The following is a 27519-nucleotide window of genomic DNA, read 5'->3' as shown; positions in this document are numbered from 1 at the left end:
CAGTCATGGCTGAAAAAAAGCCAGTTGCTGTTAATGTTGTATTTAATCTCTTAAAGGCCTCGTTGCATCAAACCTCTTTCCTGTAGGAATCTCGGTCACTTTATTCTCCACTTTCTGGACCAAGCGAACCCTCGTGACAGGCTCCAGTGGTTATTATTACTTTCCTGAAGCTCACCTCCTGTGGCCTCGCTCATCAATACCACACTTGTTATAAGCGTGACAGCGAGAGTTTGTGCCGGAGCTCTGCACCTCACATCCCCGCTTCAGATCCTATTTCGAGCTCATAAACAAGTCAAAATAAATGACCACCATGAAAGGAACACGATCTTGCTCATATGCAATTACATTCCTGCAGGCCCTTAGGCTCAGTGATATGTGGACACAATTAGCGCACTTATTCTCCTCAGTGTGCCGGGACACAACGAACCTGCTGCAGAAAACGAAGGAAGATAAAAAACCTTGTTTTCAATCATTTAAGGCCTGTTTAGGAGCACGTGACACGTCCAGCGTCGCAGCACAGTTCTGCAGTGCACACAGACTGTAAATAAAAGATGCAACTGCCTCAATGTCACCAGTTGGCTGCCACCGTCTTAGCTTTCTGAAAACCAGGAGTGAGCATGTTTGGAGATGGGGCTGGAATGCTAAGTTAGTACTAATGCTAGCTAAGCTAGGGCTAGCTAGGGTTAGCACGGTGCAGAGAGCTGCAGTGATGGTTTGGAGACGATGGAAGATATTCAGATGTTTACTGGGAGTGAGCAGCATGGACAGGATTAGAGATCAGTCCGTCAGAGTGACTATGAGTGGATATACTGGACAGAGGACGATGAAGAAGGAGCTGCCAGGCAGGAGGAAAAGAGGAAGACCTCAGAGGAGATTCGTGGGCTGGACTGACTGAGGAGGACAGTAGGGATGGAGGGACGAGCGACGGCTCTGCTGTGGTGACCCAAAAGAAGACGACCACCCTGTGTGGAGCCATCCGTTGGACCTGATTGGAGCGTTTTGGTTGCTTTTACCTGCAGTGACACTTCAGTCAAAGCAGCCACATCTCCTCATATGGATGAGTTTCAAAAACACACAAAATATTCCTTTACTTCTGTTCTGTCGGGATAAAGTAGAGCTGGGCGATATGAGATTTTTTCATATCACGATATGTTTTTTTCATTTCAGGCGATAACGATATCTATCACGATATAAGCCAAATAACTATATTTGTAAGATTTAAATGTGCCGTTGCTCACAAGTAAAATGTGAAATAATCAGCAGCTTGTTTTTATTTAAATATTTATTTCCCATAATAAGTTCAACAGGGTAGATGTACTTAAGGAACATGAGACTTTTTCAGATAAATAAAGGCAAATATTGCAAACTACACAAAAGGCAGCCGCTAAAGCGTTTAAGTTTCAAAATAGAACAAACGAAACAGACTAAACTGTCAATTCCACTTAGAAACAAAATATTAATTCTAAAAATAAATCTTAGTTTGTTTTACAGAAGAACAGACAAAACTGACTAACTTTTGTCAATATCAAATAAACTGAGAACTAAAAGGAAATTCTCAATCTCTCCTTGTTGTATAGCTGAGCTTTTCAAACAGTTTTAACAGTTACTTTAGTCTGACAAAAGCCGAATGACGAATTAGCGCTTCCAGTCAGAGACTGAGGCTACGTCCACACGTACACGGGTGTTTTTGAAAACGGAGATTTTCCGTTTTCGTTTTAAAAAATAATCCCGTCCACACATAAAGGGAGAAATGAAGGAAAACGCTGCTATGAACATGCCAAAGCAGCAGGTGGCGCTAGATTCCTAACCGTGCAGAAATGTTGGCCAATCAGAAGTCTAGAAGCCTCGGTGGGAAAAAGTAAACAAAGCTGGGGCATAGAAGCAGAACCGAGTCGTATGTGTGGACGGACAGTAACTGTGTGTATATGTAAGCATTTAAACACTGCAGAGTAGAATTAACAGTATTGTAGAAATTCATTTCACCGAAACAATAACGTGGCGCACAGTGTGACGCATGCACCAGTTTATTGTATTTCCAGACTTGCTTTCGGCACATTTACAGTGCACGCTACTCTGTTTTTGTCAGACTTGAAATAGCAGAAATACCTTCACACTACGGAACTTCTATGGCTCTTCCGTTCGACAATCTCTCCGGCGTTGGAACCATCATCTGTTTTCTCTTCGGTCACGCTCGGTTGATTTTTCTAGTCGGCACACTCATTTCCTCCATTACCCGCTGGCTGCTTCCCAAACAAACACACGTGCGGCTTGGCACTTGTGCTGCACGTAACAAGTCACGCGACGTGACGCTGCGGCTGTGATTGGTTCGGCTCTGCGCTACTTAATTTGGATTGGCTGACCTTTTTTTTTATTTTATTTTATTTTTTTTAAGAGGACAAGAGCGGCGAGGTCTATCGCGATAGCTTAATTTCTCTATCGAGTAAAAGTTATATCACGATACATATCGTTATCGTTCTATCGCCCAGCTCTAGGATAAAGGCAGGAAAACCAGGTGGTGCAGATGTAGTCAGCTGTCACTGCACCAGATCTTTGCCCTGTCCTGCCTTATCCACTAATACATTAAACATAGAAGTGACAGATTAAGAAGCAGGGATGGAAACCACTATCTTAGCTTAGTTTAAGATATTAGGATGGTAAAAGTCACCGTCTCCTGTGTCCCGCTGCTTTTGGACGGAGCTCGGCTGGCCGGTTGCTCCTGTCTGCAGTGTTTGTGCTCATTAGCATGAAAATAACTGGAGCTAAGCTGATCTCTGTGCGCCTCCAGCTCCATACTTAATACACAGACAGGAGATCAGTCTTCTAAGCTCGCTCTCGGCAGGAAAGCGAATAAATGCACTCCTCAGAACGTCAAATTATTCCTCAAAAACACACACGGAAAGCAAATAATTATTCTTAGCAGGCTAATTGAAAATACACCCACAGGCAGGTGCTCGGAGACACTGAATTAATGGTCTACTGTTGATAATATAGACACGGTTTCAGTGCAGCGCGGGCTCTTTCTCCCTTAGAGTGGATTAGTCGTGTAACACGAGCTTCCCAAATCGGTCCTGCTCTATAGGAAGGCTTGCTGAGCGTGATCCAGGCCACTCGTGTGTGCAGTGAAGGCGTAAGAGGAGCTTCTTCTCAGAGCCGTACTGTGTTTGGAGCTCCACGGTCTCAGCGGGCTAGTCTGTGGCCTAGTTTCCCTAGCTACCCGGTCTCAAGGGACGAGGCGAGTCACTGTGAGGAGAGAAAAGTGGGAGGCGGGGCGAGAGGGAAGCGGAGAAGACGAGAGGAAGACACAATCTGTGGAAAACACTGAATCCCATTTGTAATGTTTGTGAAACCAGCTGGAAATGCTTATCCTGTGGGAGGGGAGGGGGGGATTACAGCCTGGCTTTTGTCAGAGGGGAAACTGGACCGCTGAGTCGCAAACACGAATCAAACACACACTTTTTTTTTAAAGGGTTTGTGTACTTGCAGCAGGAGGAGGTGATAAAAGAGAAAGCAGGCCGGGCACGGCCATGTTTACTTTAAGCTTCTGTTTCCCTACAAGTCCCAGTCCCATAACGTTTCATTTTCCAGAGACTCCTGCGCTGCGCCGAGGCCCAGGCTGGAAGACGCTGTTATTTGGCGCCGTAAAACATCTCTTCAGAGGGCCGTCCACACTCGCATGTTTATTGGCCTATCAAACACAGGCTGATATCTCAGTAAAAAGAGCGCCTTTTTCCAGACTCGCCTCTAACTGGGAAGACGACGGTTTACGAGGCCGTCTGCTTTTTGTTTCGGGAGAGGTTGATGAGCAGCGGGCGGCGGCTGGTGTCAGCGCGTTTGAGGCGGGCGCCGTCATGCCGTGCTGATATCACCAGGACCTCAGGTCGTTTTCGTGCGTTTGATGATCGAGGAAAGAACGACGACTGTGTTTTTGGTGAAGGCACGTGTGTGAACACCTCCTGGCGATGACGTCATAACTGGAGCTGATGAGAGATGGCGTGCGTGTGGACATCATGTGTGGCCTGCACGGTGCTGGCTTTGGTTTTGTTGTTTGGGAAACGGTTGGATCTTATGTGAGCGAGCAGGCGGAGTGATGGAGGGAGATGGAGTTGGCTTGCAGCTCTTTTCATGAGATTAACAGATAGTCAGGGAAACTGGTTAAAACATTATTAGAATTAGATGCTGCTTCTCTCCCAAAGCACAAGGATGATTTACGAGGAATATTTGAGCGCAATCAGCTACAGTACAGCAGCAGTTAGACTCAGTCACACGAATACGTCAGTTTAAACAGTTAATCCAGTGACTTAGACTGTTGCTGTAGCCGGCAGTTGGAAGATAAACTCCCATCAGTTTGGTTTCCAGAGGCAGCGGTTAGCAGCTATCAGCAGGAAGCTGCAGACAAAGCCAACAGACATCACCTGTCAGATTAAAGCGCAGGTGTGCTGGTAGTCTGACGTGCACATCCCTGGGAATCACTACTGTGATTGGCCTGTTCAGTAACGTTTGGCTCCTCCTCAATTCAGTTTTATTTATACAGCTTCAAATCACAACAGCAGTCGCCTCAAGGAGCTTTATATTGTACAGTAGAGCCTACAATATCACCCAACAATCATATGACCCCCTATGAGCAGCACTCTGGCGACAGTGGGAAGGAAAAACTCCCTTTTAACAGGAAGAAACCTCCAGCAGAACCAGGCTGAGGGAGGGGCGGGGCCATCTGCTGTGATTGGTTGGGGTGAGAGAAGGAAGACAGGATAAAGACATGCTGTGTGTTTCCTGCTCCTATTTCTCTGCTGTTTTTGAATTTATCAGGAAGCAAATAACAATCGTCAATATGAGGAAGAATAGTTGTAATATAAAACACATATATATGATATAAAACACCAGGACGTGACAGTACTGCGTCTGCACAAGCATAAAGCTGAGCAGTGATGGCGGCCTCTTACGTGGGCTCTGCAGAGACGTGCTCCTCACAGGTTACCTCCAGCGCCTGCAGACGCTCTACAGCCCTGTGCCACTGGCGTCTCAGGAAGCCCAAAGCAGGGAGAGGAGGAACATGATTGGACTCGTGCTGCTCTGTCTGTTCTTCGTCTTACGGTTTCCTGTTGATGTGCTGAATCTCTTCAGGCCTCAAATGAAGGCTCGGTGATCTTCCGTGGAAACAGCGGCTCGCTCCGTGCTGTCCCTGCTTTTAGTTTGACCTCACGTGTCTCTGCCCGTCAGGCTGCACAGGTTGTGAAGTCTGCAACTTGTGTTGTGGTGCTGTCAGCCGTCTAACGTTGCTCTGGGTTTCTCACACGAGCGCCGATGTTCAGACTCAGACCAGCTAAAATTCAATAACCGGGAATCCGCCGGGCAGAGCCCGCCTTTGAAGCGGCGTTGGCAGAGTGATTTATTTGAGCGCACGACCTTGTCTGCTTTTTCACTTCGCTGGAATCTAATATGGAATAACTTGAGAATTGTTCTTGTGTTATTGTGCAATTGTATGAAGGAGGCTTCAAAGCTGCACAGGACTTTACCTGCTGAGCAGACACTCCCTGTGGCCGCAGCTCGGGCACGCCTCGCGTGCCCGGGCCCCTTCAAAGCGGCTTGCTGACAGTTTCGAAGCATCGCTGCGGCGTCCTGCTGCGTGGCTGCTAAAGGCCACAGCTTTGGCTGCATCTGTGGAGGGGTTTCCAGAGGCTCGAGAATGAGCCTGTCCTACAGTTCGCGTCGCTGCTTTGACATTTTTGTCAGCAAACAGCTTTAAAGCTTTACCGTCAGTTGCTAACCTCTCGACTAAGTGACCCTATTAGACTCGAGTATATTTAGACCAGCTCCATGTGGAAAGACTTGACTTTTTCCAGCTCGATTTTTTTCTTTGATGGTCTGAAAGCATGCCGCCCGTCTGTTTTATAAGTTCCTTTAAATATAGTTTAGGCGGGGTTCAGCGCATTTAGTGGCTGGGCCCACATTCAGGGCCCCACCAAGAGCTCGGCTCCTTTGCCTTCTTGTCCTGGAAACGGCGAGGCTGGGTCCTGGCTCTTCTCCGACGCTGTAAGTTTTGTTTTTGTGTTTTTATACGTTCTCCGTGATCTGCGATTGTCTATGAATTATTTTAACGTCCTGGTAATTAGAGGAGCGCTCTACAGAGGCGAGGCGGGGGGAAATAAAGCGAGCTGTAAGCTCGGCGTGAATATTCATAACCGGTTCAGACGAACACGATGAAATAATCAGAGGTCCAATTTGTTCAGTCGTAAGAACTCGTGTTTCTGTCGTTGCTTCAGAGCATGAATAAAACTTTTGTTTTCAAGCAGCTCTCCCTCTGTGGGATTAGCAGATGTGTGAGTGCTTTTCTTCCTATCTGGGACGTGCTTCCCTCCCAGGCCTTGTTTTTTGGGAGTTTTTTTCCCCGCGTTGTTGTTTACGCTCTTTGTGAATCTTTTTTTCTGACTGGTTTGAAGGACGAACACGTCAGTGCTGTGGCGCCTGATGAGAAGCTTCTATTCTTACATATATATCTTATGTATTTCTCCTATTCTGTAGCAGCTGTGGGCTGTTTCTCACGTCAGTCTCATCTCATTGTTTCCTAATCTCGTGGTTTTAGTGTCAAACTCCTTCCTGTTTCCAGATGCAGGCCTGGTTATTCTCAGCTCACTGTCAGAAACCCCGAGATCACGCAGATGTTTTAATGTGGCCTCCTCACACAAATCTCAGCCTCGGTTTTGGCCTTGCAGCAATGCCTGGTCCTGCTGCTGTGCAGCAATCGCAGCTTTTTTAGCTCCCTGTCTGTGGTGATGAAAAATGTATGCGAGTTAATTTGCAGATTTGCATTTATTTAACAGGCAGACAGATTATTTCCTAACTGACATTTGAGTGAGTCAATCAAACAGTTGATTCGGGGCATTTATGCTCTCACGACTGGGCGGACTCGAGCTCTGAGTCATCTCAGCTCGCCTTATTTTAGTTGCATGAGTGTCTGGAAAATGCAGCTACCATGTAAAATGCAAACAGAAATGATACAAATGTAATTAGCAGCCAATCAGACGATGTTTGCTGCTAGATTTATCCTGAGAGGCGGCAGCGGCGGGGCCGAGCGTGTGCAGTTTATTCCAGGGAGTGGGAGGGCGTTCGGTTAAAGCGTGATATTTTGGGCTCGAGCAGACCCGGGACCTCGTCGGTTGTGTTTTTCACTGCGGTTGCCATCACATGCCCATCTGCTTCTGGGGTTTGGATCCTTTCACTGAGTCCACGTCCTCCCGCCTGGCTCACGTCTTACACTTAAGCTCAGCACGGATTTTCATCCGAGTCAAATTAAGTGGTCCAGATGCATGATGGGAGGATGATAGTCTGGCATGCCATTAAGGTCAGAGGAGTTTATAGAGCACTCATATACACACAGCCACTTGGTAAAATTGCACTGCTGCGTGCTGTTAGATCCAAGTCTGTGTTGGCTGCTTCATGTCGAAGTACTGCTGCAGAGACATGACAAAGACTCGCTTTACGCACACAGTTTGCTCCCACACTCGATCATCCAGGCTGATCCTCGTCACATGGTTCTGTCTGACATCAGCATGACATCAGCATGACATCAGCATGACATCAGCATGACATCAGCATGCCAGCGCTGCAGTTTTCAACTCTGGAAACAGAGAAAAGTCCAAACTCTATCATGAGCTGTTTTTCTAGGACTTACCTGACTGATGTCAGCCCATCTTTAACCTCCACACTACAGCCTGACAAGCCCGTCGGCGTGACATCGACCTGCACTGATGGAGGACAGGGCAGCTCCCTTACTTAACCCACTCAACAGTGGGAATGCGTCCACAGCAGACCGTGTCCAGCTGTGTCCTACATATTAGACAGTTGTGGAAAACATCCCCAAATTATGCAAAGTTCATGGGAAAAATGTCTTTTGTAGCCTAGAGGAACGTGGAACTCTTTTTTTTTTCCCCTGGAAGTTTCAAAGTAATTTGAGTTAGAAAAGGTCGTGGAGGAATCGCATTTCAACTTAATTAAACTTAAACCTTTCAGTACGCCTGGAATCAGATTTGAGTTCGTAGAAACTTCATTAATGGCAACGACTTCATGTCTTTAGGCGTGTAGGTCGAGCTGACCTGCTGAAGATCAAACAGAAAGTCAGGATGGAGAAAAAAACGACGATCAGCAACTCAAATGACTGCTAGTTACAGCTACGGTATCTCTGAACAGCACAGCAGATAAGAACAGGAAACTGAGGCCAAGCTTCACGCAGACTCCTCTAAATCAGAAACCTTTGCCTGGTCTGATGAGTCTCAAAGTTTAAAGACGGGAGGGTCAGAAGTCTGAATGTTGTTTTTATGGTCTTTATCATGGCTGAATCTGAGCCACGGGAATGAAGCGATCTTCTTTGGTGACCCCGTCATCCAGGTTCAGCATCGCGTCACTCTGTAGGTAATCGCATAGACAGCGATGCCGTAGTTATTTAGACGTTTTTACATTCAGCGCCTCGTCGTCTTCATCGTGCTGCTCAGCTGTTACTGAGCACAGTGACTCTGATGAATCTAACAGTGGTACAGATATTTGAATCGCACCGGCTTAAACACAGTGATGGCACTGCTGTTATAAACTGCTTAAAAATAATCGTCATTCAGCAAAAATAAGCTGTGAGAAGAGCCGGGGGCAGAACCTCCATCCTCCCTCAGGCCAAGTCTGATGTGAGCTGCCAAGAGCACGTTTGTGTTTCTGCTTCCTTATTTATGATTACATGAAGCTTTGAAGGGACGAGGCCTCGTGTTACCCGAGGACACCTCAACCAGCAGCTGATTTAGTTTCAGAAACTCTTTTCTTTGATATTAAGGAGCAGTAAAACGAGCTCTTTGCTTCTTCTCACAAATGCTTGTTACGCTACAGAAGTCACACAGACACTTGGATGTTGCTGACGGTGGCTGGAGCCATTTTTGGGACTCAGCGTGACCCCGGGAGCACATTTTCATAGCAGTAAATGCCAGAGCTAATCACTGTGGCGACACCCCACCGTGCACGTTTGTCGTGTGACAGTTGCAGCTTCTGCATGCCAGCAGCCGTGTTTGCATGAGAGTGAACGTACCGCAGCGGCGAGGCCTTTTAACCCTCCGCCTTTGTTGTGGAAGTTCCTTTGTTCGGGCTGTTGCCCTTCCTGCGTCAACGTTGAGGCTTTTGACTCAACCTCATTCATCTCGCCGCTGCTCTTGAGACTCTTGGCAGGTACGGAGGGTTGGAGTGACGGTGTAAGATCAGTCCCAAAAGATGGCATCTGCTGAAACAAAGAGCAGCAATGGCTCACCGGGGAAACGCACACCGCCTGTTTGATGCTATACGTGAGGCAAAGGCAGTTGTTTGCGCTGCGTCTAGGCCACTTTACTGAAATGCTTTGGCTGGGTGACAATGCTGTTTTACTTGTATGTAGCTTATAAGTACAGCAGCAGCACCACAAGTGAAGTTTGGATCGTCTCTGGCAACAGCAGAGGGAAAAACCTTCATCCTAGATTTGAAACCACGATAAACGTCAGTGTCTCTTCATCATAGTTACCATCGTTACCTTGACTTCAGCAGCTTTAGTTGCCTCAAACCTGCAAGAACTAAAGTCCAGAGATGACGACCACGAGGATGACCGGGGGTTCCTCCCACAGCCAAAATACTTTAAGTGTCTAAACGTAACAAGAACTACAAACTGAAATTCCAAAAAAAGTTACAAACCTTAAATAAAACCAATACTTTTTTCCCACTACGACACAGAAAACATGTCAACGTCTAAACGCACATTTGAACTGAGACGTTTTAATGTTTCATGGAAAAAAAGAGCACATTTTTAATTTGATGTCTCAAAAACGTCGTGATGGGGCGACGACTGGAAACTGAACCTGAACTAAAAAGAAACAAATCAAGTTAACTGGTAACATGTCACACGATCGGGTACAAAAAGAGCATCTTTGAGAATCAGACTGTGCATCTACAAGCTGTGGAAGACTTTCAGTTTTGAAGAATCAAAGTCACTTTTAACCACGAAGGTGAACTTTTATGTAAAAATGAGCCTTTTTTCTGTTAAGGAAACATTTGTAATGAAGGTTTGTGTCTGACTTGCTGTCCACTGTATTTCCATCCATCCTGAATATGTGTCCTCAGCATTTCTGTATTTGCATTTAGCGTGTTTCATATTCGGCCTGCACAGAACAGGAAGCACTTTGCGCAGCCTTACGTGTTGCTTGGTGAACAGCTGTTTCACATAAATTGCTAATAAAAACATTCAGAGATAATTTTAATATTTATTCTCACTTCCTGTCATTTTGGCGGTGGCGTTGTTTTAACCTTTTTTCTCGGGGCCGACTAAAACCTCTTTGGGCTGCGCCAAAAACTCCTTTATGCGGGAAAAAACGTTGTTTTATTGACCATCTTCGATTGTGCCCACGGCAGCTCGAGCTTGCAGTCTGTTACGTAACAGCTTATCCACTCGAGTAATTTCACATCCAGGTCTTCTCTGAGCGCCTTTATAACAGCAATTGAGAGATCCCACCTGCTCTTAACGTCTCTGATGAAAATTTCCTGGCCTCTGGATCCGTTACCTTGGTTATCTATGTTTCATTAGATTAGAGATGATGGCAGCTTCACTTAGCTCCTCTTGACAGATAAATGGACTCTATCTCAATCTTATCAGGCCTCTCAGGGCTGCAGCGTGGCTTCGTCTGGCAGGGTAAAGGCCGCCAGGTCAGTGTGCGGGGAAAAGAGGGATGATGTCACCGTCCATCCTGTGGCTGGATGGCGGTTTTATGACCGTCAGCTACTGTGATGCATCAGTGCTTTAGGCGAACGATTGCGAGTTTGTTTCCAGCAGAGCAGCTGGACAGACAGAAACCATCACGAGTACAGTTATTGATGATGTGTTTGCCTTTACCAAGCGTCCCTCTATCAGCCCTCAGCCAGGCTGTTGTTGTTGCATTGAAACCCAACCTTGTGCAACTTGAAAGAACCTACCACCGTAGGTGCATCTATGTGTGCATCTATGTGTGCATCTGTGTGTGCATCTGTGTGTGCATCTGTGTGTGCATCTGTGTGTGCATCTGTGTGTGCATCTGTGTGTGCATCTGTGTGTGCATCTGTGTGTGCATCTATGTGGTGCTTCGTTTCTGTCACATGTGCTGCGTTTGTGACTTTCGCAGTCCAAGCTTGTGCGCTTTTGTTTCAGGTGGAAGTGTTGAACAAGTCTTCTGGATTTAAAAGATTAAACCAAGCTGCAGTTTTAACTTTGCCTTCTTTGTCTTTGCAGGTGTATCTCATCAATGTCACCTACTCGGACAACACCTCCCACATCATCTACAGAAGATACAGCAAATTCTTTGACCTACAGGTAATCCCCCATCAGCCTCGCCCCGCTCTGCTGCCCTGTGTGGGCCGTGCTTGGATTGAAGTCCCCGACGCTGCCGCCGCTCGCTGGTGTATTCTTCAGCAGGTCGAGCGTGTGAACTTGCAGCATTGTTTTGTATAGATTAATGTGTAAACCTGGCACCCGTTTGCTGCTGCTGCCGTGTCTCTGGCCGTGTTCGCCACACCTCGCCGCCTCAATGAATCGATGTGTGAGTTAGTAATTGGCGGGGGAGCGGGGGAGACGTGGCTTGTATGCCTCAGCCTGCACCTCTCTCTCCTCCCGCTCTTCTTCCTTTCTCGTCTCGTCGCTGGCTTGGCCTCAAAACGTCGGGGAGCTGACAGGCCTTTTTTATGGTACAAGCAAGAAAGCCACATGGAAGTCAAATTTAATGTACCAGGCTTTGCAGTGGCTTGTCGTTAGATGCTACGCACTGCTCTGATTGGTGGCTTCTTTAAATAGAGCCTCGTACGGAGGAGGCTTTTTTCTGCTTTGCTGTCTTGGCTCAGACGCTTTACTCCCTTGTTTAAAATGTTGTTGCGGTGTCTCTTTGGGACTATTTATTTTGGAATGAGGCAGGAGTGGGAATGAAAACCTTTCCTGTATCTTTCACATGGACTCTTCCATACTGGGAGAATGTTTATGTGCACTCCTTCAGCCCCCTCGCACCTTTGCCCTACTGCAAGCTGATACCATATGTAGAGTGCACCAGGGGTCTACCAATAACTAGTAAATATAACAGAGCCACAGTGTGAGAGTTACAGGGAGCACATCTCAATAGCTCCAGTGTGCTCGTCCAGCAGGGAACGATGTTTCAATCAGCAGAGGAAAAGTCCTTTCTGAAAGGTCCCATTGATGACCAGTGAAAAATGGACCCTCACCCCTACTGCAGCTGATTAGTCCCAAACTGGAATAAAGAGAGAGGTAGAGTAATAAACACAGAACAGTATGAATGCTTCATACACTCAGAAAGAACAAAGTTCCTCATTGTAGTGGTTGAACAGCGGCCCTCTGAGGCACTACTTTGTGTAGGTGGACTTATTCACACCTTTGTGGTTTGTACTCGAACCTCTGGTGACAGTTTTTTTGGTTTGGTGGCAAAACTAGTTACAGTCTGTGATTAAACCTGCAACTCTAACAGTGAAAATAATATTTATCCAATGTCTTTGTGTATTTTGCCAAACACAGAGATCACAGATTGTGCAAGATGTGGTGCAAATACGCACCTTTTTAAAAACGTGTTCCTTTCTGGTTCTTAAATGTCCACAAATGCCATAAGTAGCCTCAGACGGCACATTTGTGGCGATTGTACCTGTGGGGACGTGAGTGGACTGTGGATTTATCACAGCTAATTGCTGAAATATCAGAAACAGATTGCATTAATTTCTAACTTGGCGTCATTCAGCAGTAGATTTGCAGACTGAATGCAGACTGAATGCAGACTGAATGCAGACTGAATGCAGACTGAATGCAGACTGAATGCAGACTGAATGCAGACTGAATGCAGACTGAATGCAGACTGAATGCAGACTGATGGCAGACTGATGGCAGACTGATGGCAGACTGATGGCAGACTGATGGCAGACTGATGGCAGACTGGCTCCTTCTTATGGCAGCATTTATATCAGGTCTTAGTGACAGTGAGAGAAGTTTTCCTATTTTCTAAAACAGTTATTAATGATAATCATTTTGTACTGATGTGGTGTTTGGTGATTCATGCCTCTAATATTCACCTCGCCTTCTACAACAGCGAGGTCCTCAAATTGCCTGGGAGGAAACTAATGAGCCTTAATGGTTCCTGGATAGCTTTGTACAAAATGACTCCGTCAGCAGCAGCACGATTGATTTTGTTAGGTATGTGAGATGTCACGGGGGCAAAGGTCGTCTAACTCAGTTCCTTCATTGAGTCAAATAAAGTCGTGTCAACAGAGTTTGGCTGCTTCTCAGTCAGCTCTGTTGTGAAGAATCTTCTGGTAAATATTTCAAACATTTACCAAATGCCGTCTTTAAATCACACTGCAGTGCATCAGCTCCAGCACGGCTCCCCTCCTGATGTTTCCATTTCCACGGTGACATTCATGAATAAAACCACCGCTGGCAGCAGTGACAGGCCAGCTTTCTAATCCTCGTCTCTGTCGGTGTTTGCACTCAGAGTGAAGTTCTCCCTGCCGGACTTTGATCTCTCTCGGTGGCTTTGATGGAGCTTTTTTGATCTCATTGTTTCCAGTGAGACCTGGAGCCTCTCCTGTCCAAACATTTATCTGCTGCGGGGTCCCCGCTGCTTTTAAGCCGCCTTGCTGTAACCGTAAGGGAGCTCTGAAAACTGCCGGAGAGCAGTTTAACCAAATCCTTGGCAAACACCGCTGGGATTCCAAGACAGTTTCCTAGTAATAACCAGACCGGGCTGTGTTCCTGGAAACACTGGCCCCGCTTCCAGGCTGCCATCCAAATGAGAGGGACCACAGATGTTGCTTTGACTGACTTTGTATAGGATGAGTCACGGAAACAGGCTCTTTATGTTGTGCTGAATGCACGGGCAGTGAAGCTCACCTGCTTTGATATTAGACACATGGAGAGTGGTTTGAATGTAGCCAAAAACTCTGAGAAAACTGAATCTGAAGTTCACAAATCCTTCGGTTTCAAAGCGCTTCTGTCTGCACAGCGCAGAGAATGTGTTAAGGTAAAAATAATAGGAGCCATATTCGTGCTATTTTGTGTCCCTCTGTGAAAAAGGAAGTCATTTACGGATAATAGAACGAATATATTAGTGCAAAGTGTTGCCAGAATTGCCCTGGAGGGAACCATTTTTTCTGCACTTTCACTCTGTTAGGAGTGTGTTGGATCCCACACTCTTTAGAGAAAAGGTTTTACCTCCGTCTGCCACCTCGTCCATCCAGTGTCACTTTATTGGATGGTGTTTTTCTTCTGGCTGGAGCTTGGCGTTTCCCAACATTTCACTCGATGGCGTTTATGTTTAAATAATGAAAAGAGTCAAAGATAAACTGCTGCTGATGGAAGTCACAGACGTCACTATTGATTTGCCATAGCATTTTAATCTAGCTGCCCTCACTATCTGGAACCAGTTTGCCAAACTGATTAATGCTGTGATTGGTGTCCAACCAGTAAAAGAGCAGGGCTGATGTGGGCTGTCAAACCAGCATCCTCCCAGTGGTGTCTGGGCCGACTCTCAGAGATGGAGAAGCTCCGTCATCTTGAAAGTAGCAGCTCGCATCTCCTTCAGTATGATTGCTCGATGTCCCGGTGAAGCTTGTTGCTGTTGCAGACGCCGACGCCTCAGCTTCGACCAGCTCACATTCATCAGGACGACTAAAACCCCAAGTCGTCATAAATAGTTGGGCTAAACTTTGTGTTTCACAGCTCGCTGGGCTCTGCTTGGTGGCAGAGTCATTGACAGTGTTTCCACTCGTCCTGGTCGGGCGCAGGGCTGTGATGCCACATGCGTTCACTTTGAAGCCTCCAGCACACATACCTGAAGCATAAGCACATACATGTGCACCAGTCCTCCTCACTGACTGGCTCTTGCTGGCTGCACGGATGTGGTTTTGACTCAGACCTGACTCGTGAGCAGCTCTGGCAGAAGTGCCCGAGTTAATCATCAGGAAACCGGGACAGGGAGCAGCCCGGGTCAGCCAGCGGTCCCGGGAGGAAAGGTGGAATGATGATGACGAGGTGATGAAGCAGTGGAGAGCTGGAACAAAAGCTTTAACGGTAAGTGACGGTACTGACGCAGTGATGCAGACGGAAGACATGAGTATTCTGATCATCTGCGTTTCTTCGAGGTCACTTTTTACAAAGCGGCCTTTTGTATTCCAGGAAGCCGTGAGGAGCGGGTGATGGCGCTCCGGGTGTCCTTGGGCCTCTGCTGAAGTTTGTCTATTTAAAGCTGTGGCGTGGCTCTCCATGTGAAAGGAGGCCTCTGACTCACGCCTTTACGAGGCTCTTCATTTGTACTCTGTCGGCACGCGCCTTCACAAGCACTCTTTTTCTTCTTCGTCCGAGTCCGCACTCGCACGAGCTTCCCTACAGCTACTGAATGTGCGGCTCAGGGAGGTTTTCATGCTACGGCTTTCCAAAAATCCCTTTTATTAGTTGCTGAGTCTCAAGGCTGGAAGCAGCTTAACAGATGCTAGCAGCAGGTTTCTGGTAAAACGGCAGCGCGTATATATTCAGCACAGCAAATTACACAGTCGCTGTGGTCAAATCGCTTACAAAGAAGGTCACTGACTCGTGAATCTCTAACCTCTATGTGGGCCGTTTGATGGAAACGTGTGTCTAGACCGCGAGGCGTTATCGGTATGCCATCCTCGAGGACAAACTGCTGAATGGACAGAGCGCTAGCTCAGCCTCGTTGTCCTTGAGGTGCTTTGTGGACGAACTGTAACTCAGCCCATTGTTTCAGGTCGAGGCTGCTTTATTTTATTTATGGGCGTGTGCGCCTGAGAGAAAAGAGAGAGGCAAAGGAAGGACACCTACACGCCAAACACTGGACGTGTCCCTCTGAGTTACAATCAAGCAGTTGAGAAGACGGCTACAGGCCGGGTCCTCACTGGACCCAGAGCAGAGGGGGGGGAGTATGCAGCGTTTTCCACAGTCACAGCGAAGCGGTCGGGAGAGGGGCTAAATTTAGGATGAATGAGCACAGTTCATTTGTTTGTGGGACGTTTCCGTGGCTTGAAAAAGTCAGCAGTGTGACTGGAAGTGTTTCAAGGAGCGAGAGAGGCGGCAGAAGGAAGCGCGACAGTCGACCTGAAACACGAAGCGTCCGTGCTGAGCAGAAATGCTCCGCGTGGTTAAGCTGAAGGCAACGTGAAGTAGCCTTTATAATGAGCACAAATCCTCCCAACGCCAGCGTCTGTGTGTCGTCACCAGCAAACAGCCGGTTAACTGTTTCTGTGTCCTCACTCACTTCTGATTGCTCTCGCTCCCAGACACTGGCAGCATGAAGTGCATGCTGGGAGTTGATGGCTGCACGTCTGTCACTTATTCTGTTTTCATGCCATTTTGTGGCTCGACTCAGGGGTCAGTGCAGACGTAAAGCTCTGTTTTTACAGTAGTTTTGTGTTTCTGTGCAGCGGTTTGCAATATTTGATTAGATACGCAGGCAGCCTGCAGATAAAGGCCTCTGCACGTTCCCACAGTGTGCTTCCTCTGTTTCCTTTGCTGCCTGTTACCTGCGATGTATGTGGTAGCTGACAGTCGGCTGTCTCACTCTGCTTTTCTTTCCTCTCTCTCCTCCACGCTCAGCTGGTCAGGTTTGTGTTTCTTCTCTGCCGCTGAGCTCGGAAGGAGACTCGATGAGAACTCGGGAGAGCTCCGGCAGCTTCACGCTGAGCTTTGAACAAAGAAGTTGCTCAAGGTTCTTTTTGCTATTTCATTACATTTCTGCCCAAGAATGACGAGCCTCTGTTCACCGTTTGGTGAATCACACAGTATTTATTTTACACTCCTGCGGCGTCTGTTGTTCAGAGAGGGCGGGTGGCGTTCTCTGTATGTCCGGATATTGTTGAGCACAGAGCAGCTTTCACTGTTCAGTGACTGAACAACATGTTATCAGCAGTGGGGTGAAAAATAAACACATGAAGTATAAAACATGACTCCGGCTACTGGTGAGACTGAGACGTGGAGGAAGACGGTTTGGCCCATCTGAAGCAACGAGTGTGTTCAAACAATCTGGGACTTGGTGCCCAAGCAAGAAGAACCAGGAGCTGGTGGAAGGAGACTGGAAAGTGCTCAGAGAGGCTTTGCAGGAACGCCATTCTGCAAAATCCTCCAACGACTGAGCCAATCAGGGCCTCAGTCTGTGAGGCAACTTGATCTGTGGTTGGTTGCTGGTGGGATGCAAGCCGGGGCTTGATTAATCCCGGCTGGGTCTAATGTTTAAAGACACTAACCCCCCCGTGACCCCACCACCGCAGATCACTGAAGATGCATCCCAGAGAGATCATCTAGAAGATGGATAGATGCATCTTTCACGTGCTGCCGGGAAGCCGCTTCGCTTCAGGAACCAGATGGTGGGAATGTTTGCAGGAACGGGTCCCAGCTGAGTTGGGGGAGAGAGAACCGACGTGCAACCAGATGTTGTTGGTTTTGGTGGCGATGTTTAATGTCCACAAGCAAGAAGGGGACAAACTGAAGGGCCTGAGAGTGCTGCTAAATCAAAGACAGGAAGTAAAGCAACCAGCTCACAGGATGACTAAACTACAACCTGCTGACTCCTCGCCAGGAAGAAAGCACCACTGCCTTTGCTCCTGGTGTGTGTGCAGTGTGTGTCTAAACCCGGCCCAGCCTCAGGCAGCAGCGAGTAACTGCTCCCAGTATCTGCCTGTTAGCAGAACACATCCTCCCAGTGTCTGCCTGTAGCATTTATGAACTGAATCACAGGCAGAAGGTGCACTGCTCACATTAAATCACAGCCCACCCTGAGTCACAGCCCTGTTGGGCTTAAATAGGGCAGCAACTAGGAGGACCCACTGATTGGTGGGTTGGACTCGGCTCCCGTCCAATCAGTAATAAATGCAGCGAGGAAGCGGAGCGACTGGCAGTAGCGTCACCGGGGCCAAAGGACGGCACGGTAACATCTACACTTCAAATCGCTGTGATAGTGGACGATTCCCCAGAAGAGATATGAGTGGAACTGTGAGCCAAACTAAGAGACTGAGATCTTATTTAAGGTTGAACCAGTGAGCACGAGGCCCAGCAAGGCTGGCGCAGGACTGCTCTTTGTGATAAACTAGGCCCACGCATAAAAACGATGCACCACTCGTGGTCAAAACGTCACTAATAACACTTTGCAGCCTGGAGATGCCGTTAGCATGACTTAACATCACGTTCTTCTTAATGGCCACCAGGGGGCAGTACCTGCGGTCCTGCGGCGTCACAGAGCAGTGGAGTTTATGCGCCCGTTTAAAGTCGCACTGAATAAAACATTAAGCACATTTGTAAATTATGATAATTCCAAGAGTCAGAAAGGAGATTATTCAGGATTCATACGCTAACGATTTATCACTCACGACTCATTAACCGAGGACTGTGCTCAGTCTCTCATTTACTCAGGAGCTCATAGCAGGAATGTGCATCCATGTGCCACACAGTGTGTCCTGCAAATTAGTGACATCAGGCCTCCTCAGTTGTTACTAAGATTCGCTCTTTTTAGTTTTAAAATGTGGGCTCAAATATGCCCGACACAGTCTGCTGTTTGCCCTTTAATGCTATAAACGTGCTAAATGGTAAAAATGGTAAATGGCCTGTATTTATATAGCGCTTTTCTAGTCCCTAAGGACCCCAAAGCGCTTTACACTACATTCAGTCACACACACATTCACACACTGGTGATGGCAGCTACATTGTAGCCACAGCTGCCCTGGGGCGCACTGACAGAGGTGCTAAAGGAAACCTCAGCCCAATCCTGTGTATTTGAAAGTAAATCGAGCGTGCTTCCTTAATCTGACGCCATCTACGCTCTGCTAGCGCCTGGAACGTCTCCCATCAGTCATTCCAAACACAAACTTGTGCTGAATCCAGGACTGAAGTTCTCACAGTGCTCCTTATCTGCAGTATCGGTGGCCGGTCCCAGCACAGCTTTATCTCGCTGCCTGTAGCTTAATAAACAAGGACTGAGTAAACAGCAGGCAGGATAGGACACGTGGGAGAGGTGGAGGTAGAGGAGCACAGAGATAACAGAAATCTCTCACGCCGTCGTCTCCCTTTTTCGTTTGCCTCACACTCCTCGTTCACATCAACTTCCTGCGACTTGTCGATCTGCGTCTCTGCCTGCACATCTGTTTTCTTCACCCGTCTCTGGCTCTGTGCAAAAACGCCTCCCTGGCTTCAACCTTCACCACCTGTGCACCCTCCTATCTCCTCCCCAGCCGATCCAGCGCAGCTTCCAAACTCTCGGGGTCGAGCGCTTTCGCCAACTCGGCGCACGTCTCGTCAGTTTGCGTGTCCGTGGACGTGCATGCACACGTTTGCATGTGGGTGTATGCGTGACGCCTGAGTTGCTGGCGTTTTCTCCTGATTACCCAGGCAGTCTTTCTGTTACGGCGTGATCCAGTTTAACCCCGCGGGGAACTCTCCATCTCAGCCGGATTACATTTTATAGTGCAGACACAGGAGGAGCTTTAAAGGAAATAAAAGACCTTTGAATTAAAGCCCTTTAGCAAACCATGATACCATTTACACTTGGAAAGTTGGCCTCTGGAGGCTGACCCTATGGACTTAATTATGTCCCTAAAAGGAAATAGTAAAAATGTGAGCGTGCAAATGAAACAGCAACGCAAAAGTGTTACCGCTGCGTAATAACAAACGTTTACATTTTAATGCACGGAAATATGCATGCACATTTTTGCAGCTTTGGCGTGATGGTCTCACCTGTTTGAGGATAGTAAGTTTTAGTATTCATTGATTAAACGTTTCACTATTGGAAACCTGATGTGGTGTGCTGCCTCTTCTATGGTTTAAGACACACAGCTACAGTACTGTGCAAAAGGCTCAAGCACCTCTAATTTCTTTATATTTTGCTCTGAGCACGAGGCATAGGTGCATGGATGTGCTGAAACAGGAGCAAATATATATGAAAATCCACTGTTAGAGGCAAAAACAGAAAAGTCGATATTTGGTTTGAACGCCTTTATTCTGCAGCACAGCTGGAAGTTTCTGAGCACGCCGTGGAAGGAATAGTTAGGAGTAGTTCAGGAACAGTTTTGGACTGACGTTCTTTGGATGTTTCTGCCTTCTTGTTCTGTTCTCTGTCACGATGATCCGTCACTGCTTCATGATGCTGAAGTCTGGGCTCTGACGAAGCTGATCCGTGACTAGTATGTGTGTTTGGGATCATCGTGATGAATTTTATGCTGGATCAGAATCTGATGGTATTTTCTCAGGTTCATGATTCCTTCAACTTTAACGAGCTCTCCAGCACCTCTGGCTGAAGTGCAGCCCTGCACCGTGACCGAGCCTCCACCGTGTTTCAGCGATGTCTGCAGGCAGCTGCTGCTGTACCTCGCTCACGACCCTCCTTACATGTTGGTTGCTCCCTCAGTTCTTGTGTAAGTTTCATACTTCAGCCTTTGCTCTCTGTGTCCAAGCCACGCAGACATTTCTGTTGAGGCTTCAGTGAGCAGTAGATGGATCAGCTGAAGGAACAGATCAGTCGTCAGGTCTCTGTTTTCTTTATGATGTGATTTTTAGATATTATTCATGTGCTGTAGTTTTTTGTAGCTCTGTCACTTGTTCTGTTCTGTATGGACACGCTGCACACCGTGCTGAGACCAAGTTTGCAGCTAATAGCACTTCTGCAGTCACCGTGCTTCTGCAGAAATGCTATTTTATGCCTGTCAGACTGTGTTATCTTTGGCATTTTTCATAGTTTCAGCTAAAGAAATGGAAATGAATGATGTGTTTTTGGCTTCTCGTAACAAAGAGCCTAAAGATAGAATTAAACCTTTGCCAGCTTTGTGTGTAGACTCGTTGGTTGATCTTCTGAGTTGGAGCCTTTTTATGGTTCGAGGACTCACTGAGTGAAAAAGCAGCCAAAGTCCAGAGAAAACCGTGACAGACCTTCAAAAAACCTCCAACTATTACTCAACACCACAAAAATTATGCAAACGATATGAAACCTTGCCCAGTTCTCATGAATGGGAGCAACTGGTTTTACAGGCACAGTTATAATCCTGGTCTCAGTGAGATTTGTTTTCCGTTGGCGTGCTGTGCGTGACCACTGGTGGACATTAGCAGCAGGGTTGGTATTAGTTCACGGCACCAAGTCCACGAATGTGTAAAACACAAAGTTTGATTTCACATAAAACGGACTTTTATCCTCTCCACGAGTTCCTTGTGTATAAATAACTTGGCACCAATCAGGGACGGCTAATTCGAATCCACATTTTTCTGGTTTCTCCCACTTGGTTTCCAGTATTTTCTGCCTCCTGCTTCTCTCAGCCCACTCGTGGTTGTATTCCAAACCTCACGTCTCATATACCATCCCCACCCTCACTGAGAACCAACACACACCGATTCACCCCGTAGGGAGGAGAATGAGGTTTAGCCACGCCGCCCGAGGTCGGTCCTGGCTGTCAGCACGGAAACTCTGGAGACCGCCAGCACGGCTAAATTAGGTCCTCAGCTGCTTTATTAGCGCTGAACTCTGGCTCAGGTGAGGGCCTCTCCTCTCTGCCTGTAGTGTAACTGTAAGCTGGCTGGCCTACTTTCTTAACCCAAACTAAACACGCCCATGTTCTTCGTCCTGGACCGAGGCTGCAGCTGCTCTAAAGAGCAAAGATATTGTTGGTTTACTCCGCAGGACTCAGCCAGGCTGCTGAAGCGATGACTGGCCTGAAAATGCCACTGGAGCATTTAGCCGGTGCCTCTATTAAATGTGAAAGGAGGTTAAACTGCTGGGTGCAAATAAAGGGCAGAGCTCGCAGGATAAAATAGTCACTCTGATTAATTTTGCCCTTCAAAACTGCTTTTTATTATGGATTAAACGTCAAGTCGTCGCAGCTCAAACGCCGGTAAAATAAACCCTGTGAGGGGGAAAGCAAACAGCTTCTTTTCATTCTCCTTCGCACTCGGCGCACCGACTCTGTCTTCAGAGGTTTTCACAGCAAATGCTGTTTTATGTCTGTGATTAATGTATTTTTAATGGCCGTTTGTGAGCGAAGCACCCACTTCTCTGAACCTTAACACCGCTACTCGTGCCGAACTCTTGAGATCGACACGGAGAGGCGTGCGGATTGTTCGAGTGCCTCACAAACCGCATTTTTCTGCCAAGCTTCTCCTCCAGCACAGAGTTGACACAACTGGCAGTCAAGCTCACGAGTGCTCGGATGATATTACCCACTTCATCTTCAGAGTAAAGTGCGCCGAATAGTCAAAGTTTCAGTCGGAATTTGTGGCCGCACGTTCACCTGCTGATCTTTAAAACCAGCTAAACCAGTAACTACTGGAGTCTGACGGATAGCCGATGTTTTTAGGCCGATACCGGCATTCAGTGATTTTAAAAAGGGAAGCATTGATATATGAACCAGTTACACGACGTCTCCACAGCTCGGAGGTCAAATCATAGATGGGAGAGATTTTTTAAACGGTCTTTTTGTCACATGACCAGACAAACTCCTGGCTGATTAAAACTGCAGAGATGAAAGCTTTAAACCTCAGTGGGCTGTCCTCTTCCTCTGGATTCTGACAAAGCTGACAGCTGATTATATTTGGCCCTACATCCCGACTCTGGGTGGCTTTACCCCGGCTTCCAGGAACACTGGGAGGAACCTCGGCGACTGGGATATGTCCTTCAACACGTGCATTAAACAAATGTAGGACCGCTTCCAATCATCGACAGGATGATGCTAAAATTAGAAACATCTGCTCTCAGAGTGACTCTGTCGCCAAACGCTGATTGTTGGCGTGTCTCTCAGCGCTGGGTGCTAATAAGATAAAACTGAATTGAGCTGATGTTGATTAATTGCTAAAAACTCATAGAAACTTAGTCTGTATGCTACCTAAGCTTGGTGAGGGACCTGCAGACGTTACACCTCGCACAGCTTCCTAAAACTGCAAACATGCTTCAGCGCAGCGTGCAGGAATATGACTCAAAGCTAACATTTTTATATCAGCGTTATTAGAGACACGATGCTTGGTGCTCATGTGAGACTACAGAAGAGGCAGAAAGATGCTGTCTGAAGCCCTTTAATGTTGCAAAGATTAGAGGTCTTCCTGTTGGTCTGATTGTGAGTATTTGTGTGACTGCAGATGCCACAAGGAGTTGAGATAAGCTGGAATCCCGGTTCATCCTCTAGAGAAAACAGGATCTCATTCCAGTGAGGGAGTTTCCCGGTCAGAGTCCATTTCTCGAGCCTTGTTCCAAAGCTCACAGCGGGCCCTGCAGCCCGGGGTTGGGCAGTGATGACAGAGCGACTGCAGATGGACGAACATCAACACACGTCTGCACCTGTTGTCGTACTGAAAGCGAGGGGAGCCCGGCTCGCCACGTGGGGTTAAACACCCTGCGGCGTCGACATATTCATGAACAGAGCCTCAACTCTGAGACAAATCCAAGCCCCCCGCCTTACTCCCACGCATGCATTCGCTGCTTAAAGCGTTCAGGAATCCAGCATATCATGTTCCGACCTGATCTAATGCGCCCACTGCGGGCAGCGATCTGTCCGGATCTGCTGCCAGGGTGCCGGTCTAAGTTTAGAGACACAACTGTGAGTGATTGTGGTTGGAAAGGAACGCCTTCCCTCCACAATCGGAGACATCTGCCTCTCTGAAACTGAACACTGCTGGGTGCTAATGCATGCTCATGCTTGATTCATGTGCTCCATTAGTTTCTGCTCGTTGGATTCGAGCTGTGATGAAATAAAGATTTCAGGAGGCTCTCTAATGGAGACCCGCCATGTTTCTCCTTGTTTTCTGTCATAATGGTGAATCTTTTTATTAAACACGTCCAGATTTTCAATTAATGAGGTCGACATTTGACCCAAAAGCTCAGGTTACACACTGCTCGCTTCTGTTTGGGAGGGGCAGCCAATCAGAAGAGGGTTGGCTTGAAGAAGGAGGAGCTTGTTTCAAACAGTTAAACAAACAAAGTGTTGCATTCATGTACATAAGGATTATTTTGAACTGTGAGTCATGGCGAGCTTCTCTGGTAGCGTCCGAGTTATAAAATCTGGGAATGAGCAGAAGGAATCTGACAGCTCCGGGGTGTAAAAGCGAGCGCCGGCATGTTGACTTTGTCTGTGACGGGATGTTTGCATACTGACACGACAGCGAGAGCAGCGACCTTATCGTGCGCTCGCCAGTGAGGAGAAGCATGCTCGAGCCTGCGGCCTCACTCAGCAGATCACATGGTTGCTTTGTCAGGACAGTCATGAGTTGTTCCAGAAGTTCGTGTGTGTGTGTGTTTCCATTCCACTCTGTTCCACTCCTGCAGAGCTCGGGGTAAACCCACAACAGGAAGTGAGGCATCAGTTGGCTGTAATGGCGCTGTGGCATCCCCCAAGTTTGTGCCAAGTGACTCTCACAGCTCCTTACAGAGCGGCTCTATTCTTAGCACATGTGCATGAAGCAGAGCTGCTGTTAGTCTCTGAGCCCCGTCGTTCCTCAGTGAAGCTGAACTGAGACTAAAGCGCTCTTATAATAACTGTGTCGCTGCTAAAGCTACGTGGACCAAACGCTGAGCTGGAACGTTCTCTTGAAGGTGGATGTTTCCATGTTTTCAGAGACAGACGTCTTCAGGTTTCATGTGGATAAGATGAGCGACCTCTGCTGGTTACAGTTACATCTTCCTGCTTTGTCTCTGTTTTAGTCACAAAATGATGGAGCACATTATATGATTTTTTTCTTTAGTCGGCTACATGAATGAATAAACAGTTGAATCATGGTGAAACAAATGTATTACTGGAGCCTTTTCATCACTGCCCAGTTCATTTTCGAGAACAGTCCAGTCCTGCGTCTCTATGCCAGCCACAGAGGCTGAAGTGCATCCAAATATGTTTCTAAATATCTCGATTTTCTGACTCGGTTTGTCAGCTGTAGAACAGAATTGGGGGAAGAGGACTGAATTCTCCTTTTATAGGCAAAGTTTAATAAGCTACACTTCCTCAGTGACTGTGTGGAAATCAAAGATGGACAGCGATGTTTGCGGCTCTACAAAATTCAAACTGCCTTCATGTTTTTATGAATTCAGCCATTGCACGTGTCAGCCCTGTGGGTCCCTGATTGGTGGAAATTCTCGTGCAATCAGCGCACACAGACTCTCCTGATTATTAGAGACTGTTGATGATAAATGTTAGTTTTCTATATGCGTTCTGTTTGCCGTCATCCTAAAAAGAGGCAAAATAACTCAGTGGATATTTCACTTACCCACAGGTGTAGTCCGGTGTCATTAATGGTGGACGGTTTACTTTCACTCACGCACAGCACGAGCCGTCAGCGTTCACGTGTGTTAGTTAAACATGTCTAATATTGTGGCTGTGACCATCAGTGATTAGGTTTTAGATCTCACCCTGGGTCAACACACCTGACTCACATGATTAGTTCATTACCAGACCTCTGGAGAACTTCAAGACATGCTGAGGAGGTCATTTAGCCGTTTAAATCAGCTGTGTTGGATCAAGGACGCATCTAAACCTGCAGGACACCGGCCCTCGAGGCCTGGAGGTCCCCACCCCTGCTCCAGCCGATGTGCTTTGTCCAGTGTTTTCCTGTGTCAGTACAGTGTCTTCCTCCATGGCCTACATGCTCGTCGTGGTATGAGAAGTAGCCACACCCTCACACACACAAACATTGGTAAAGCCGTTCAGCATTGTTGGGTTTGGGAGGCAGGAGTCTGTCTTTTCACATAGATGTATGAAATGTCTTTTAGAACGCCTGACGTTAAAGTCACGATGGGAAACACAAGCAGAGTCATTGATAAAGGCTTTCTGTATAAAGTGGGACTGACCCCACTCATGTCATTTACACTTGATAAACAAGTGTCTGCTGTTGTCAGATCCAGTTTTTACCAGCTTCGCCTTATTTCTAAGGCCAGGCGCTATATCCCGTATAAAGACCTAGAAAAGCTCATCCACGCCTTTGTAACGTCAAGGCTTGATTACTGTAATTCACTTTACTGTGGTCTCCACTCTTCCCTTTTACATAGATTACAGACAGTTCAGAATGCTGCAGCACGCATTCTAACTAAAACCAAGAAGTTTGCCCACATTACTCCTGTCCTTGCTGATCTGCACTGGTTGCCTGTCAAATATCGTATTCAATTTAAAATTTTGTTGTTTACTTTTAAAATTACCAATAACACTGCACCAAGCTATCTTAAGGAACTTTTAAACCCATATGCTCCTGCTAGGGCTTTAAGGTCATCCTCACAGTTGCTGCTGGTTCAGCCCAGATCTCGACTGAAATCTAGAGGTGATCGATCGTTTGCTCTAGTTGCACCGGAGCTGTGGAACAATCTCCCGATTGGCATCCGGGCGTCTGATTCTATTCATTCTTTTAAATCACGGCTAAAAACATATCTTTTTAAACTTGCCTTTTCTACCAGTTAAATGCTGGCTTGCTTGCAGTGACCTATTGACCTATTGTATTAAATTCTCTGCTTTCTTTCCATTATTGGTGTCTTTTATCATGGTGGTACAGTCTTACCTTGCTATAACCTATGTGCTGCAGTTTACTCTTATTGGTGGCTTTATCTGTGAACATAATTTGTTACCTTTATGTATTTGATGTTAATGTGTGAACTGTTTTATTTTTTATTGTTTTATGTAAAGCACTTTGGTATGCCCAAGGCTTTTAAATGTGCTCTATAAATAAAGATTGTTGTTGTTGTTGTTGTTGTCATGTCGTCGCTGAAGGAGCTCGGCTGCTATTTTTGTGCTGCTTCATTTTCAAGGTTTTGTTTTGGACTCTAAACCCAGAGCTGCTGAATCGTAGTCCCGAGGCCGTCTCAGGACTACAGACCACCTTCCTCTCAGTACCTACACTCTGATCACGTTTATGCTTTTAGCTCATGTGGTAATGTGGAAATAAGACGAGCGTCAGCGCGAGCCGGACAGTAAGCATTACATCATCGCATCCTGGATTCACTCTGAGGGGAGACGAAGAAGAATCTTTTTTTTTTTTTTTACCTGACTCCCAACATTTACACCAGTGGTCCAGAGCTGCACCGCATCATCCAATCACATCTCTTCACAACTCTTCTTCACACTCTCTCTCTGCTGGTTACCAAGGAGACAGTGGAGTCTGAGAAGTGGAGCGATGGTTTGGCGTGGATGTGTTTCTTTCTTTCCTTTCTCTTTTGGCATCCTCAGAGTGGAATTTTACCACCTGGACTCCTGATCGTCTGCTATCGTGCTGCAAACGAGCACGCTCGCAGGCCGTGCACGTGCAGCCTGTGTGCATGCATCCATGTAAAAGAGCAGTTGCGCCCGTGGCTGTGTCACCTGATCCCCACCGTCCCACCTGTTCTCACCATTCTCTCTCCCTCGGTGATCCTGTAACTCCCGGCAGGTCGTGAGCACGCTCTCTCCTGCCAGGAATCTGTCAGCGGCGACAGGAAAACGTGTATTTCAGGACAAGCTTCGACCAGCCGGAGAGTGTCTCGAGTAATGAGCTGACCTTGATCCGAGTGGATCAGTTCAGGCTGCACCGGC

General features: G+C 47.1%; 1 protein-coding gene across 4 annotated transcripts in view; it reads left to right on the top strand.

Annotated features, from left to right (window-relative positions):
* sh3pxd2aa (SH3 and PX domains 2Aa) overlaps positions 1 to 27519 on the top strand; it is a 97851-nt gene that overhangs the window by 2687 nt on the left and 67645 nt on the right. For all 4 annotated transcript variants that reach the window (XM_085355234.1, XM_085355233.1, XM_085355232.1 and 1 more), the window contains exon 2: positions 11255 to 11335. In XM_085355234.1, the coding sequence (XP_085211360.1) occupies positions 11255 to 11335 (81 nt within the window). The remainder of the gene's footprint in view (positions 1 to 11254; positions 11336 to 27519) is intronic.

Source organism: Diplotaxodon limnothrissa, linkage group LG6 (assembly GCF_057381915.1).
Source record: "Diplotaxodon limnothrissa isolate DT_005_m linkage group LG6, D_limnothrissa_male_GT1.1, whole genome shotgun sequence".
Classification (NCBI taxonomy): domain Eukaryota; kingdom Metazoa; phylum Chordata; class Actinopteri; order Cichliformes; family Cichlidae; genus Diplotaxodon; species Diplotaxodon limnothrissa.
This window is presented reverse-complemented; position numbering and strand designations above follow the sequence as displayed.